The sequence below is a fragment of the Hippocampus bargibanti genome, linkage group LG08, assembly GCF_051943395.1.
Source record: "Hippocampus bargibanti isolate YZ-2025 linkage group LG08, ASM5194339v1, whole genome shotgun sequence".
NCBI classification, from domain to species: domain Eukaryota; kingdom Metazoa; phylum Chordata; class Actinopteri; order Syngnathiformes; family Syngnathidae; genus Hippocampus; species Hippocampus bargibanti.
The window spans coordinates 5224047-5241844 of NC_142741.1; the positions used below are offsets into that span (position 1 = coordinate 5224047).

Genomic DNA, 17798 nt, shown 5'->3' on the forward strand with positions numbered 1-17798 from the left:
CCTTTGTGATGGTCGTTGATGTAGTTGCCTCTTGATGATATCCGAGTGAAGTTGCCGTGCTTTCTCTGCGATAATACCCTCACTCACACTGTCCCCTGCTAGCTGCTTTTCATTCATCCAAATTATCAGACGTTTTTCAACCTCTTCTATTACCTGAGACCGTTGCTTAGACAACACAGAAACACCCTTAGCCACACGTAGCGATGGTCGACTTAGCGTATTGGTACTGCGACGCTAAGTCACACAAATGCACACCTCGTTGGTGATTTTCGATGATCTCCTTCTTCTGCTTGACCATCATTTTCTTTGTGTCCTCTTCGGTTTAACACTAGCCTGTGGTGGGGTCTTTTTCCATCCCATAACAGCAAAAGTACTCCACTCGATAACAAACCACGTATGCACTCAAAGAAAACTAGTCCGCCAGTCACCGTGGCGCTGTGTGGTTTGGTTCATGTGCTCGCAAATTTAATGTTCGTAAGGCAAAAAGTTTGTGAGCTAAAGCGTTCGTAAGCCGAGGTATCACTGTATTTGTACCGTAGCTTCATTTAGTGTAGCTTGCGATCATATTCTACTCGGTGTGCGTTGATACATTTCATGCCTAAATATGGTATCTTATTTTGGCGGGCCTTTGGCCGTTTCCTTCTCCCAATTCACATTTCATTTACTCTGACAAAATTGATGATCAACCCCCCAAAAAAAAGGCTCGGATCTGCTGACTCAAGATGGTCCCGCCGCTTTTCCGCTAATGAAATGAGCTTTGATTTAATCCCTGATTGCTTTGGGCCACTCGCTCGCCTTGGCCGAGCACTCACCCTCAAGGGGGGTGCAAAGGGGTTTTTTAATGGATCCATAGCAGGAGGGGCGGAAGCCAAACCAAGCATTAACCATCGCCACTTGGCCGTGATGTAATAGGTCGGCGGGAATGTGATTGAAAATGGCCCCCGACGTGGCAAACTGCTTTGCATTCAAATGATTGAAAGCGACGGAAGGGTGTTGGCACAAAAAGGTCTTGCTGGAAAGTGTTAGCTTTAGCCTCATACAAAAAAAAAGTGGAGAATTTAGCTCGGATTTGCCCAGTTCGGTCTCACAGGGACGTTGAACCTAGGGACTGGTCGCCGTTCAATCACCTATGGTTGAGTGGGCACTGAACTCTGGAAATTGCACCTCGTCTGGTCATTGGAGTCGATCTTAAACGCGGAGGAGGAGGACGCATCTGTCTCGTGTCAACAGGAGTCATTAGCCTGAAAAGCCTCCCTCCCTTTTTCATCACTCTAAGTTCCTCCCCGATAAAACCGCTGGCCCCCGGCGCCTCCCACTTTTGTCATCTAGTCTTTGGCTCTCGCTGCAAATGGGAGACTCGGAGCGTCCCGCCTAGCGGACGGATGGACGGATGACCAGATGGATGGATGCAAGTCTAAGGATGTAACGCCACTTGTCCGGAGTCTCCGTCGGCGGACACGCGTCTGCCATCTCTTTGATTGGATCGGTTTTCAAGGAGATGCTTGAAAACAACGAAAGAGACGAAGGCGAAGAAAGAGTCGCCGTCACACGTTAGCGGACGGCAGGGAGAAAGGGTTTTCCTGAAATGATGGGCAGACTTGACTGGTGTCTCACTACGATCTTCACATGGGCGAGGTTGCTCTTCTGCAGCATGTTCCTTTTGGGGAAACGCAGGGAAAACCGCAACCAGGTATACCTAACAAGTCTCCATGGTCCGATTTGAAGGCTCTCGGTTTGACTTTCTGAAACGGAGAGGGTCATTGCAGATGGTCTTGTTGTTATAATTCAGCTCTTGGCAACCTTTTGAGTCCATGACGAGAACCTCCAGACTTGTCGCAGAGTCTGATTGCGGCAGAAAAGTTGCAGGCGGACATTTTAAGAACAAAACAAAGTCAGCGAGCAGCTTAGCTATTTTGCCGTATTCATTCATCCATCCGTATGTACTACGACGTTAGGATACACCTTCAGTATATTGCAGTGGTTCTTAAAGTTGGTTGGATGGAACCCTGGGGGTTCGGTCAGTCGGTCTCAGGGGTTCGGTGGATCCTCCACCCCTCAGTCTCGTCTGCTGTTAGTGGGCAGGGTCATTGCAAGAAGGGTTCGATAAATGAGCGTATGAAACTGATTGGGTTTGGTACTTCCAACAAGATGATGAACCACTGGTTTATTGACATGTCCAGAAAGGGGCGAATCCACTCAGGGTATCCTTGTAAGTAATACAGTCCAACCTGGGTTTTTGACCATAACCGTTTCAGAAACCTGTTGGAAAACCAATTTGGTGGAAAACCGAAGCATTTCCCATTATAATCAAGGTCATCAATGTCTGCATCACGACGGAAGGCTACCTGAGGATAATGCGTCAGTCACAATGAGACGTGACACCAGGAAGTGATGTATAAGGACGCGGAGGAGAGTCCTGTGGTGCATTCAGGTGCGCTCAATTTGATCGAGAACCCATTTTTGGTTGTAAACCGAGGCGTAAAAAACCCGAAACTTTTGGTTGAGAACCGGGACGTTTGAAAACACAGCTTTGACTGTATTGGTGGCGGACACAAATACAAATAGTCATTGATTCCAATGTAGAATCAATGACTTTTCTGAGTTGAAAAAATTTTCTGAAACTCTGCAACAAAAAGCCAAAAAGCTCTCACGCTAATTCACTTAACAGAATTTACAGCGTCGCTCCTGACACTCCATAAATAATACCGTCATTGCGCTGCGGCAAAAGTTAAACCATCCACTGGTCTGGTCTGTACAGTTCTGTATCTTCATGTTTCATGTGGGATCGCCAGATTCAGTCCAATCGCTTGAATTTCCCTCAATACGTTCAGCGGTTTACTCTGAATGCAGTGAAAAAAAAATCAGGGAGGTGAAGAGCAACGGATGCTGAGTGGTACGGCGGGCAGGAGGGGGCGAAGAGATCAAGGAATGGAGATTCAAAGGGGGCCGAGTGGGGTTGGGAAGGGGACCGAGGTAGGATGAGAGAGAGAGGAGGGGCAAGCAGGCAGGAGGGATGGATAATAAGAGTCCCACCCACCCCCTCCGTTCCATGCCGAGAAGTTGGAGCAGGCCACCCCCCCCCACCCATTCCTCGGCCAGTCTCCGCGTTCCCCGAAAGCTTTGTGAAAATTTACCCCGCCAGAAAGACCAGCGAGTGAGAGAGAGAGGTAGTCGGATCCAATTAGAGGCCAGAGCCAGACTGACATTGAGGCGGTGGGGGAGAACCAAGCGATAGCATCGTGACGTTATCCACAGGGGTCTGCGCCTTGCGCATCGTCATGGCTCGGCACGCCTGGACGGGACGCCCGGATTCCTTTTGAATCGCTGCATCACGAGAACCTCCGTCAGCATGCCGTCCGTGTCACTGGGACTGCCGGCGGTTTTGGCCGCTCCCGCTCGTACCTGGGTCTGCCTGTCCTGCATGTTCTGGGTGAGAGAATCTGACCGCCCAAGCTGTCACTCTACTTTGAATGTGCGTCTCTGTCAACTTTGTCGACGTTTTGAGGAGCAACATGGTCTGGATTACGTATGAAACAGAAATTCGGATATCTTGTGTTGTCCACAAGGCCAGACAACTTTCTGACAGCGAGCATATTTGCGTTGTCTCGTGGACGTAGACCGTCAAATCCGAGAACTGATGCCACATTCCAAAGTCGTTGGCTTTTTGGAGTGATTTTCACGGCTGACCCTGGAGTTGTTTCTTGCCGTCTTTCAGCCTGGAGACTCATCTCACTCCAGGGCCAGATGCGGCCAACCAAAGGATCTATTGGGTGGTCTTCATGTCGGGGGTTGGGCGTAGGGTTAGGTTGTGGGGGGCCTGGGTGCTTTGACACTTTGGAATGAGGGAATTGTTACAGAAGTTGGGGCGGCGGAAAGCCGCCCTCTGCACGATTGGGTCCTCGGCATTGTCCCACCACCACTTGTGTCCAACTTGAGGGGGTTGGGATAAGGGTCCAATTTGATTTCACTTCTACCGATTTTAGTTTTGCTCTCTCGTGTGTAACCGGATCTGCTGCGTTTTCCCGCGCTCACATAGCCCTCGTTTGTGGGTCCTCCGAGTTGTAACGCGCTAGCAAAAGAATGTTGACACTCAAGGATCATTCGGCATGCCTCCGGGCAAATGGACCCATGGGGTGTTGGGGGGGTTGGCTTGGTTTGGAACACTGTGGCTGTGTATGGCTTCATTTCCGCCATGAGGAAGGAACATTCCAGGCTAAAATAACAAAAACAAATCTGGAAGTGACCGGTGCTCTCCTCTGGAAGGTTGAAAGAGGGCAGATCCTTGAATAGCCCATTCAGATCCGGTCTTTGCTCATTCTGCGCTGGTCCTTTGGGACGCGACCGCTGCTTCACCGGCAGTCTGGATCATCTTACAGAGCTCTTCATCAGTTAATGACCATTCCTCCCCAGGCGAGGTGAAAGTGGGGGTGCTGGGGTGGGCTTGTAAAGGACCTTCAGTGCGCCCACACCCCACCGACTGCAGCTTTGAGTGGATGAGTGACTACATCGCAGAATTGCGGAACAAAGGGGTTTCCTGATTTCAGGATGGATCTCGCCATTAATTGGCCGTCTCTTCTCCTGTAGTTAATTGGATTTTTGGGTCTCCTTCTAGTCATTTCAGCCATTATTTACTCCTTGCTATCCACAGCAATCGTCCCTGCCCTCCTCAAAACAGCGGCTGTCACATCAATTCTTCAAAAGCCTGGATCTGATCCCAATAACTTCAAAAACCTTCTCCCTATTTCTCACATTCCTTTTATTTCCAAAATCCTTGAAAAAGTTGTTTACTCTCAACTACACTCTCACGTCTCCCAGAATGATCTCTATGAGGCACCCATTCCTGAGTAAATCCTCCTGGGACTAGATTTTGCTGAATGTGTGAGCATCCTCTTTGGGTGAAGGTCTTAGTGTCTTCGGTCCTCGATAACCTTGGTTTATCACCGAGTTCTGGTCCTATTTCGGTGACTTCGCTTCAACGGACTGTACGACGATTCCGCATGACACAAATGGACGCGTTTGTGTTGTTTCCCCCATCGAAGCAACCTTCAGGGATTGGCTAGCAAACCATCCATTTCCTGTGTCCCTTTTGTAAATCCCTAATCGGCACCAGATGGCGCCAAAGAGCAGACTATCATGAACGGCGTAGTTGGTGTCAAGGAAGTCGATTTTGTGCAAAAAAGTCTCAAGGGGCTTTCAAAGACCACAGGTGACCAATGTTGACAACATCTAGCGATTGAGGGAAATCTTGAAACACCAAGATTCTGGTCTGGAGGTGGAGAAGGACGCTTGAGAAGGGATTACAGATGGCCTGGAATGAAGCAATGTTCCTTTCAATTCGACTATTTCTTAGAAAATGGGCCTGCTTATTTTTTCGTCTGTCGTTAATCATGCCGTCCCTTTGTCAGATACATCTGTCTCTGATCCATGCATCCCCTGGAGCATTCTTTGTTTGGCTTGAAACCACTCCGCAGAGGGCCGCGTCGTCTTGGCTAGCCTTCCCTTTTTGCCGACACTTTTTGTTAGTTGTCATTTTCCAGTTGGAAAACGGGAGAAAAGTGGCCAATGTCTGAGTTTGACCGATTTCAGGGGGCGGTCCTAGGTGAACTACTACTCGTCCCATCCATCTATAATAATAATAAAAATAATAATAATAATAATAATAATACATTTCATTTTTAAGCGCCTTTCAAAACTCTCAAGGTCACTTTACAGTCACAGGATAAGTTTTCGATGGGTGAGCAGCGGTAACCACACACGCCAGCGTTCACTCAACCCGGAAGTAAATAGATAGAAAGCTAGCTAGCCAGCTAGTAGATAGATAATAGATAGCCAACAGATAGCCACCTAGATAGTTATATAGCTAAAAGCTAGTTCGATAGTTAGCTAATAAACGTATTGTCACTATTAAATAAAACAGATAGAAAGCTAGCTAGCCAGCTAGTAGATAGCTAATAGATAGCTAGCTAGGTAGCTAGCCACTTAGATAGCTATATAACTAAAAGGTAGCTAGGTAGTTAGTTAGCTAATACACTGAATGTCAGTATAGTCCTCGCCCGATTTGCCGTATTGCAAATCATTGCAAATTTGAGTGGATGCGGATTCACAGAAAAGTCTCAAGGATCCTTCCCCAAACGTGAACCTTTGACGCAAACCCGAGGTCAACTTGATAAGAATTTGAATATTGTCACGTCACGGACAAGGAAAGGCGCTTATACCATCGCAGGCATCAAACCACCCACATAGGCCACGGGCGGGTTGCCCCCCCCCCCCACTGGTCCTAGACCATTTTGATTCAAGCCTTGCTCCTTGCGCATGTTTGCTTTGGATGACTTGCATGAAAAATCCCCAACAACAAAAGGGGAAGTTCACCCGGCGCTTGGTTGATTTATGAGAGGTGTCGAGCTTTGTGTAAGCACCTCCCCCCCCACCCCCCTTTTGGTCGCCGAGAACCAAGCTTTGGCCACGCTTGACTGGCCCCATTGGCCTTCAACCTCCCCCCTGGTTTTTTGGCATTGACGCCATTTGGACCGTGTTCAGTTTTGCCAATTTTTCACGCCGCCTGATCCGGGACTAGCTTGAATTCACCTAGTATCCACCTGAGTGCACACGGAGTTGAATTCTTTTCATTCCTTTCTCTCATGCCCAATCTGATCAAAATGTTGTTTTTTGAGGAGCTTTAGGGGGGGGTCAACTATTGGATAAATCCTGTGCTGTATACCTCAAAATAGCAAAACTAAGGCTCCCAGAAGTAATTTTCCTTGGATGCATGTACAGTGATACCTCATGTCACTAAGTGAATTGGTTATTGGAAATATTTATTTCCCATAAGAAACAATTAAAATGAGAATAATCAGTTTGGGACGCTAAGTCACACAAACGCACACCTCGTTGTTTTTTTTTCGATGATCTCCTTCTTCTGTTCGACCGTCATTTTCTTTAGTGTCCTCTTCAGCTTAACACCAGTCTGTGGTGGGGTCTTTTTCAGTCCCATAATAGCAAAAGTACTCCATTCGATAACAAACCATGTCCGCACTTAAAGAAAGGAGGTGACGAAAACTAGTCTGCCAGCCACCATGGCACTGTTCGACCGTGTGGTTTGGTGTTCATCTGCCGAAAACTAGTCCACCAGCTACCATGGCGCTGCGTGGTTTGGTTCGTCTGCCGAAAAGTAGTTCGGCAGCCAAGATTATATGCTCGCAAATTTAATTGTAAGGCGAAAAGTTCGTGAGCTTAAGTGTTCGTAACCTGAGGTATCACTGTATTTGTTTGTTCACATTTCCAAAAACTGTTTTTGGACGGTTAAAGGATGATGAAAGAAGAAAAGCGGTTCTTCTACTGATTCAATTTCTAGTCGTCGTTGGCTCAATGTGACAAATGAATCCCGAAGTTCCGAACAGATGGCTGAAAAGCCGCCCAAAGTCTCCTTGCTGCAAGTCACTCGTCACTTTACTCTGTCTGGTGTTTTAGTTTCATTTCCTCTTTTGCAAACAACCTTGGACAGGCTCCAAAAGTAACACATGAAGGGGTTACGGTGTCAAGACCCCTGACTGAGAGGGGCTATTTGGCCGAGTTAGGTGCTTGTTGGGGGGGAGCTAAATCCATGCCAGCTTTCAAAACATGTGTTGCAGGAATACTTTAGGAAATAATGACATGTTGACTTGGGTTTTTTAGGGTCAGGATTGAGGATTCTGGTTGTATGCCGGTTGAAGTGGTCAGGAAAAGTCCAATGCCTGTTGTCATTTGTGCATCCGATTCCCTCGTGGCTTCTGGATGACTTCTGGGTCATTTCCTCCGTGTGATCCAACTGGCGGAGATCAAATGGAGATGATGAGGTGTAGGATTCCAGGAGGGGGTGGCAGTAAGGAAGGAGGCAAGGCTGGAATGCCTGGTCTGCATTTTGCCCCCCCCCGTCTCCAATGAATAGCAGGTGACTTTTCCTTGGGCGGTGGGAACTGAAGAACCACAAAAAGAGGCGGAAGGGAACAGGTTTTTTGGAGTACCTCTGTGCTCAATGGAGTACCCATTGCACTCGGGGGACACTTCCTTCTTCCACTCGAAAGGGTTTTTGTGGAATTGGGCTTTATTTTGAAGAATCAGAATCATCTTTATTGCCAAGTATGTAGAACACTCAAGGAATTTGTCTCCGGTAGAACACGCTGCACTAGTATCATCGTAACAAAAATGCATGACAAATAAGTATGGAAGAGCATTCCTTAATCAGAATCAGATTAGAATCAGAATCGTCTTTATTGCCAAGTATGTAGAACACTCAAGGAATTTGTCTCCGGTAGAACACGCTGCACTAGTATCATCGTTACAAAAATGCATGCATGACAGATAAGTATGGAAGAGCATTCCTTAATCAGAATCATATTAGAATCAGAATAATCTTTATTGCCAAGTATGTAGAACACTCAAGGAATTTGTCTCCGGTGGAACACGCTGCACTAGTATCATCGTAACAAAAATGCATGCATGACAAATAAGTATGGAAGAGCATTCCTTAATCAGAATCATATTAGAATCAGAATCATCTTTATTGCCAAGTATGTAGAACACTCAAGGAATTTGTCTCCGGTGGAACACGCTGCACTAGTATCATCGTAACAAAAATGCATGACAAATAAGTATGGAAGAGCATTCCTTAATCAGAATCATATTAGAATCAGAATCATCTTTATTGCCAAGTATGTAGAACACTCAAGGAATTTGTCTCCGGTAGAACACGCTGCACTAGTATCATCGTTACAAAAATGCATGCATGACAGATAAGTATGGAAGAGCATTCCTTAATCAGAATCATAGAAGAGCATTAGAATCAGAATAATCTTTATTGCCAAGTATGTAGAACACTCAAGGAATTTGTCTCCGGTGGAACACGCTGCACTAGTATCATCGTAACAAAAATGCATGCATGACAAATAAGTATGGAAGAGCATTCCTTAATCAGAATCATATTAGAATCAGAATCATCTTTATTGCCAAGTATGTAGAACACTCAAGGAATTTGTCTCCGGTGGAACACGCTGCACTAGTATCATCGTAACAAAAATGCATGACAAATAAGTATGGAAGAGCATTCCTTAATCAGAATCATATTAGAATCAGAATCATCTTTATTGCCAAGTATGTAGAACACTCAAGGAATTTGTCTCCGGTGGAACACGCTGCACTAGTATCATCGTAACAAAAATGCATGACAAATAAGTATGGAAGAGCATTCCTTAATCAGAATCATATTAGAATCAGAATCATCTTTATTGCCAAGTATGTAGAACACTCAAGGAATTTGTCTCCGGTGGAACACGCTGCACTAGTATCATCGTAACAAAAATGCATGACAAATAAGTATGGAAGAGCATTCCTTAATCAGAATCATATTAGAATCAGAATCATCTTTATTGCCAAGTATGTAGAACACTCAAGGAATTTGTCTCCGGTAGAACACCCTGCACTAGTATCATCATAAGAAAAATTGAGGCACTAGAGACTAGACAGTTCTATTTGGGTGGCTGTTGAGAGAGTTAATGGCGACGGGGGAAGAAGCTGTTGAAATGTCTGCTGGATTTGGTGCGCATGAATCGGAGTCGCTGGAAAAGGTGATGGGCAGGATGTGCAGGGTCCAGTAGGATTTTCCGCGCCCTTGTTTGGATTCTTGCAGTGCGCAAGTCCTCGAGATTGGCTAGGGCCATGCCAATGAATTTTTCCGCCGTCTTGACTGTCCGTTGAAGTCGGATCGTGTCCATTTTTGTGGCGACCCCGAATCAGAATCAGAATCATCAACTGAGGGCGGAAGCAACTGAGGGTGGGGCCGACAGCACGACACGTTGTTCACCAACCAGATCGTGACAGCACCAGGAAAGTAGCTGGAAAAGGTGGTGGAGAGGGTGCGGAGGGTCCTGTAGGATTTGAGTTCCTGTTTTAGAAGCTGTTTAAATCTCTGCAGGATTTGTTGCGCATGAAACGGTAGTCCTTGCCTGAGGGGGGTCGCTGGAAAATGTGGTGGGCAGGGTGCGGAGGGTCCAGTAGGATTTTCCGCGCCCTGGTTTGGATTCTTGCAGTGTGCAAGTCTTCGAGAGTAGTTAGGGCGGTGCCTATGATTTTTTTCTGCCGTCATAACTGTCCGTTGACGTCGGATTTGGTCCATTTTTGTGCCGGCCAAGAACCAAACGGTGATGGAAGAACACACGATGGATTCGATGACAGCCATGTAGGGTCTTGTTGGTTGGAGGAGCGGAAAGACAATGTTGAGACCCCCTCCGTTTTTGCTAAAGGGAATCAGTGTCCTCCATCTAACCCAGTTTTGACCAAAACCCTGGGACTACAGTGGACACATTTTGTCTCATGGTCTGCCAGTCAAGGATTTAAGAATCCCTGTTTTGCCCATCTTTCAAATTCCTTTTTAGTCTTTGGTTTTTGACCCTTTTTTTTGTGCTTTCGACTGACTTTGCGATCATCTTTTTGTCGTTTATGATTGGTTGTATGAATGTTTTTTGCAGCACTTTGAATCTCGGGGCGCGTCTGCAAGGGACATTCCCGACTGTCTGAGCGAGGTAATCAAGTCAATAACGATCCGAGTGGCCGAGTTCTGCAAATGAGACAGTGGCATTGTTGTCTAAGCCCCGCATCCCCGGCCGACCGACTTAATCAGCTAATTAGCGCGCCGCCGTCTTTCATATGGGACGCCATATGCACGGATGGGGCATTTGCCGCAGATGCTATGGTGGAGGGGGGTCACGCCTCTCCTGGGGTCTCCTTTTGGGGTTTCTTTCCAATCAATGCAAGTGACTGACTTTTTTTTTTCCTGTCTGTCTTTTAATAGTAACAATAATAACAATAATAATAATGATGATCATGATGATCATGATGATCATGATGATCATCATGATCATGATCATCATGATGATCATCATGATCATCATGATGATGATGATGATGATTATCATGATCATCATGATCATGATGATTATCATGATGATGATGATGATTATCATGATCATCATGATCAAGATGATCATCATGATCATGATGATCATGATGATGATGACGATGATTCCGATTCTTGTGTGTCCGTATGAAACAGGGACAAAAAACACCAACGATGATATGAAAGCCGCGTTTGTGTGCATAGATGTTTGCGTGTCTTTGTGCGTGTCCTTGTGCGTGTCTGTGCTTGTGTGTTTATGCGTGTCTATGCGTGTCTTTGTGCTTGTGTGTGTGTGTTTACGGCATTTTGTGTTTTGACCCATGTGTGCTAATGAATGCCAAGCGGGAGATTATGCATGCGTCGCTAGGGGAAGACCGTCTGTTCCCAGGAGCTGGGAAGCTCGGGAGAAGGGGGTGGGAGGTGGGGGCTACGCGTGCACCCTGACCTCAGCGTCGGACCCCCTGCCAGCCCCGGTTTTTGAAACACTTTTTAAAAGTTTTGGGGTCCAAAATAGAGACGTTACCGCGACATGTTGAATTTGCTTCCCAAGGTGGTCCGAGAATTGCTTTTAAATAAGTCATTCATTCTTCTTCGCTTCTCTAACGCTGCCCCCCTACCCCGCCCCAAACCCCCACGTGCCCCCCCCCCATCGACAACCCCCATGGAAAAACAATAAACAAACTCCTCGAGTGCCAGCTGCATTGCGAATGGTCGCAGACAATGATGGGAAACGTGGCCAGCGTCGTATTTGCAGGTTAAACGTCTGCAAAGCGGCTGTCTGAACCCCTTTTTGTCCTCCGCGTTTAGGAGGATGACCAATGTGTACCTTGGCCAAGTGCCACAAGCCCCTCCACCCACCCTTTCCTCCCGCTAACCGGGCACACCCGTCGTGCGACTGATTGGATAAGGTCTTGGAGATGTCAAGGAGGCGCTGACGTTGCTGGACGTTTGTGAGCTTCTTTACATGGTCAAGGATTAGCCAGCAAGTGGAATAGAAAGAGAGTTAGCTAGCTTGATCGCTTGCTAGCTTGATCGCTAGCTAGCTCAACGCAAAACTACTAGCCAGCTCGATCGCTAGCTTGATCGCTAGCTAGCTCGATCACGAGCTAGCTCGATTGCTGGCTATCCTGATCGCTAGGTAGCTTGATAGAAAGCTACCTTCATCACACGCTATCTAGCTCAATCGCAAGCTTATTAACGAGCTAGTTAACAAACTAGCTAGTTAGTTGGATTGCTAAATAGCTAGTTACTTCGATCGCCAGATAGCTGGTTAGTTTGATCGCTAGCTAGTTAGTTTGATGCTAGCTAGATAGTTAGTTTGATGGCTAGCTAGTTAGTTTGATCTCTAGCTTGTTAGTTCGTTTAATCGCTAGCTCGCTGGTTTGATCGCTAGGTCGCTAGTTTGATCTCTAGCTAGTTAGTTTGATCGTTGGCTCGTTAATTTGATCGCGAGCTCGCTAGTTCGATCGCTAGCTCGCTATTTTGATCACTAGCTCACGAGTTCGATCACTAGCTTGCTACTTCGATTGCTAGCTCGCTAGTTTCATTGCTAGCTAGTTAGTTCGGTCGCTAGCATTTAGACGGAACAAATTCAGCTAGCATCTCAAGACCCCATTGTGTAATTCCCAAGAGATCTTTTTGCCGGTCATGCCAGGCCCAAGATGACCGCCAAGCGCTTCTAGCGCACGCACGGCTGCTTTTTCACCCAAACTCAATTAAGCTAATCACATTAAGTATCGATGGCCCGGCACGGAGGACCGAATGAAGGCTTGCCTGGAGCGCTCTGCGCCTCTTCCACATTTTGGACATTTCATCTTTCTGTTTGGTCTGATGAGCCAAAATGTGGAGGCGACGTGGGGACCACCTGAACAGATACTGTCGAGTTTCCGGCTGTCCGTCTTTTGCGTCGGTCACTTTGAGTTACGTCACTCAGGCCTTCCAAACATCGAAATTGAGACACTTATGACGAAGCGTAACTATTTCGGTGCATACCGGCCACCATTTTTGTTTTGTTTTGCGTTGCAGCCTGAGGAAGTGGAAGCCGTCCATTCTCACACTTTCCGCGAGAAGACGTTCAAAAAATCCAAGACCTGCGGCGTTTGCAAACTCGTCATCGTCCACGACGGACTCGTCTGCAGAGGTCAGTGACGCGACGTTCGCCTCATTGCGTCATCGCACGGGTAGTTTTTTGCGAGCGTTGTTCTGTGTGTGAGCAGCGGCAGCCACGCGCCAGCGTTCACTCTTCCCGGAAATAGAAAGCTAGCCAGCGAGTAGATAGCTAATAGATAGCCAACAGATAGCAAGCTAGATAGCTAGCCACCTAGATAGCTACAATATATAACTAATAGAAAGCTAAATATATAGAAAGCTAGCCAACCAGCTAGCAGATAGCCAACAGATAGCAAGCTAGATAGCTAGCCACCTAGATAGTTACAATATATAACTATTAGAAAGCTAAATATATAGAAAGCTAGACAACCAGCTAACAAATAGCTAATAGATAGCCAACAGATAGCAAGCTAGATAGCTAGCCACCTAGATAGCTACGGTATATAACTAATAGAAAGTGAAAGATATAGAAATCTAGCCAACCAGCTGGTAGATAGCTAATGGATAGCCAACAGATAGCAAGCTAGATAGCTAGCAACCTAGATAGCTACAGTATATAACAAATAGAAAGCCAAAACTAGCCAACCAGCTAATAGATAGCAAGCTAGATGGCCTCAAGTCATCCGAGGGCTTCATCTTTTTTTTGGGGGGGGGGGGGTGTAGCTCCATCTTTAGCTGATGGGCTGGTCATGGGATGTTCTTCAAAGTTTTTCACAGCTGCTTCCATCCAACTCGACCTCATGACCAACCGGGAGACTCTGTCGCCCTCTTGTGGACGATATCCAGATGACAGCATTGCCAAGCAGTATATGTCGTTCTATTAGGAACATTTTCCCAAAATGTGGAAAATCTCCATTTTAGAACATTTTTTTTTTAATGTAGAAAATCACAATACAGTGATACCCTGGCTTACGAACCTAATTGTATCCCAGACAGAGTGTGTAAGGTGAAAAGTGTGTATCCCAAAAATTAATTTCCCATAGGAAACCATTAAAATTACAATAATCCGTTCTCAGGTCCCCATAAAACATAATTTTTCTGCTTTCTAATTTTCTAAGCCTTAAAACTACACAAAATATACCTTATTTTATGTATAATAAATGTGCCATTTGTATTATAGTTAAAGAAATAAACTATACTGTATAATAGTCATTTTATTTACCTTTGTGATAGACGTTGATGGCTTGATGTAATGGAGTGGCCGGTTTCATCAGCATTAAACACTTGATGAGGAACGTAGCCTTCTTTCACCGTCTTGAGGAATGATCCCTTGTAGGTGCTTTCTCTGCGATCATTTTATCTAGTTCATCATCAATTGTGTTCTGTTTAGCTGGGTTGATAGCTTTTTGCATCAAGTGTACAGATGGCTTGTGCGGGTAATTTATGGAGCCTGATTGATGGTAATTTTAACCTTTCAGTCTACACTCTTTGAAGGTGTAAGTTTAGGTGTAAGTTTATACCAATTCCCAGCGGACAAATCAGCCCATTTCCAACGGAGCTTGGGTGCCATCTTCTGCATTTTCTGGGACACTACATTCGAGTCCAGACGGCTCAAATTGATCCAGAAGGACTTTTTCAATCGATTGCAAACATTTATGCTTTCCTCTACAGAACTATTTGAATCATACTCATAACTGGATGAGTAACAAGAAAGCATCTTCTCCGAATCTGAACTCTCTGAAGATTGTTTTGATTCTGGAGCACGGCAGTTTGTGGCCCGAAGTGACGTCATGAACAAGGGGTCGGGACTTTCTGAATCTGCCCAGTTCCGAGCTCATTTTGTGGCAGTTTTGGGACACTTTAAAGGACAACCGACGTCTCCGGACAAGTTGTGTCCATAATTGTCCATTAAAATGGCTTCAAATGACTTCTACTGAGCAGATTCCACCGCATATAGCTATATTTTACGTTTTAAGACTCGCGCTGAATATTCCGGAAGTCTTGTTTTTGAGTTGTTGATGAGTCCTCACCCTACGTCACTGAAGGAACGCCCCTGACTGAAAAAAGGACACATTGTAGCAGTCCTTCCATCACGTCAATGCATTTTGCGATACTTGTTTGGTCTGAAAAGGTCGTGTTGCACCAAAAAGAGGCAGAAGAGGGTGACAAAGCTCCATGTGAGGAATTTATCAGCCTGTGGAAACGGGCTGATTAATTCCTCACACAGAGCTTGGTCACCATTTTCTGCCGCTTTTTTGGTGATACATTTTAAATTATTTAATTGATTGCAAACATGTATGCTTTCCTCTTCATAACTATTTAAATCATATTCATAACTGGATGTGTAACAAGAAAGCATATTCTCTGAATCTGAAGACATTGTTTTGATTCTCGAGCAATGCAAGACGTCTTGGCGTGACGTCGGGTTCGGGACTTTCTGAAAATGCCCAATTCGCAGCTCAATTTTTTTTGGACACTTTTTTGGACACTTTAAGTCATTTTTATTGGTGTTTTGCATTTGACTAAAAATATCATACTGCGTGTTTTGGGTATTTTAGATGCTATAAAAAGTTTTTATGATGTCAGTTAGGAAACAAAAAAGTGAGGTCGATTGTCCTTTAAGTCATTTTTATTGGTGTTTTTCATTTGACTAAAAATATCAGCCTGCGTGTTTTGAGTATTTTAGATGCTATAAAACGTTTTTATGATGTCAGTTAGGAAACAAAAAAATTGTGTCGGTTGTCCTTTAACTACTTGGCAATACTGCCATCTGTAAGTCGTCCACAAGAGGGCGACAGAATCTCCCGGTTGGTCATGAGGTCGCGTTGGACGGAAGCAGCTGTGAAAAACTTTGAAGAACATCCCATGACGCGCCCATCAGCTGGCCAAAGGTGGAGCACGTGGGTCGCGTACACTTGTTGGCGCTCACGTGTCGGTGCAGCTGAGAAAAAGGACGTAAGAGGGATGGGTGGGGTCGGTTTGAAGGGAGCGGAAAGGCTCCCGCCCGGCCGGCCCTTCCATTGTGTTTAGTGTTGTCCTTACAAGGGACGGCCCTGTGGGGGCTCGTTGTGGAAGGACCAGCGGAAGGAAATGGCTCCAACCATCACATTTTCCCTCCTCGCACACTTTGTGCTCAACTCCAAAGTCACGCCATCGGTGCTCCTGAGAACTATTTGTTGACACTGTGCAATACTGATGCCGCCATCTTTGCCAGGTCTATGTCGATGGCGGGCATAGACGGTCAGATCTGCGCCTTTGGTGGGGATTGGAGCGACCCAGGCGCTTCCCTTACTACTTATCTCACATACTTTACAGCTGCGTATGTCTGTAAATGACAACCAACGCCATTTTTTTTGTTTCCTAACTGACATCAGAAAAACATTTTATAGCATCTAAAATACCCAAAACACGCAGGTTGATATTTTTAGTGAAATGCAAAACACCAATAAAAATGACTCAGTGTCCCAAAACCACAAAATGAGCTCGAAAACTGAGCAGATTCAGAAAGTCCCGCCCCCTTGTTTGTGACATCACTTCGGGTCACAAACTGCCTCGCTCCAGAATCAAAACAATGGCTTCAGAGAGTTCAGATTCGGAGAAGATGCTTTCTTGTTACTCATCCAGTTATGAATATGATTTAAATAGTTCTGAAGAGGAAAGCATAAATGTTTGCAATCGATTAACTTTAGTTCGCTGACGAAGCCTCTTGGATAGGAGGCGAAACGTCCGAAACCTTCACTTTTGTACAGATGACGGCTGAAGAAACCTTCTCATCGATCGATTAAAGAAGTACTTCTGTATCAATTCAAGCCGTCTGGACTCCAATGTAGCGCCTATAAAATGCACAAGATGGCGCACAAGCTCTGTTGGAAATGGCTGATTTGTCTGCTGGGAATTTGTGTAAACTTACACCTTCTTAATGTGCGTTACCGTAATTGGATGCGACTGGAACGATTCACCATTACAGTATTTATGCAGTTTTCCTTCTAATTTCGCCATCAGCACGGATAAACACAATTTTTCAAACAGCTAAGTAGCTCGCGAGTTACTTAGCTAGCGAGCTAACTACTTAGCAAACTACCTATCTATCTAATAATAATAATAATGATAATAATAATAATACATTTAATTTCTAAGCGCCTTTCAAAACTCTCGAGGACACTTTACAGTCATAGTTGTAAATAACTCAAATAGAAATAAATCCAGCTAGCTAGTTACCTACTTACCTACGTACCTAGCTACCGATCCATTTATTTATCTATCTAGATAGCTACCTCGCTAATGAACTACCTACTTAGCAATCTACCTCGCTAGCGAGTTACCTACTGAGCAAGCTACCTATTGATCTATTATCTCGCTATCTAGCGAGCTACAGATCTAGCTAGCTTGTTACCTACCTACCTACTTACCTACCTACCTAGCTACCTATCCATTTATTTAACTATCTTGCTAGTTCGCGAGCTACATAGCTAGCAAGCTATCTAGATAGCGAGCTCCCTTCTTAGCAAGCTACCTCACTATCTATTTATCTAGCTACCTACCTACCTATCCATTTATTTATTCATCTAGCTAGTACCGAGCTACCTAGCTAATGAGCTACCTACTTAGCAAGCTACCTACTTAGCAAGCTACCTAGCTAGCGAGCTCCCTTCTTAGCAAGCTACCTCGCTATCTATTTATCTAGCTACCTACCAACCTATGCATTTATTTAGTTATCTAGCTAGTACCGAGCTACCTAGCTAGCGAGCTACCTACTGAGCAAGCTACCTATCGACCTCATTATCTCGCTATCTAGCTAGCTAGAGATCTCGCTAGCTTGTTA

The 17798-nt window shown here is 45.4% G+C and overlaps 1 protein-coding gene across 1 annotated transcript in view; it reads left to right on the plus strand.

Moving 5' to 3' along the window:
- Positions 1–1413: 1413 nt before the first annotated feature.
- Positions 1414–17798, plus strand: part of tns1b (tensin 1b) — an 88049-nt gene continuing 71664 nt past the window's right edge. The window contains exons 1-2 of the mRNA XM_089002014.1: positions 1414–1690; positions 12953–13067. Coding sequence (XP_088858140.1) covers positions 1586–1690; positions 12953–13067 — 220 coding nt within the window. The 5' untranslated portion in view covers positions 1414–1585. The remainder of the gene's footprint in view (positions 1691–12952; positions 13068–17798) is intronic.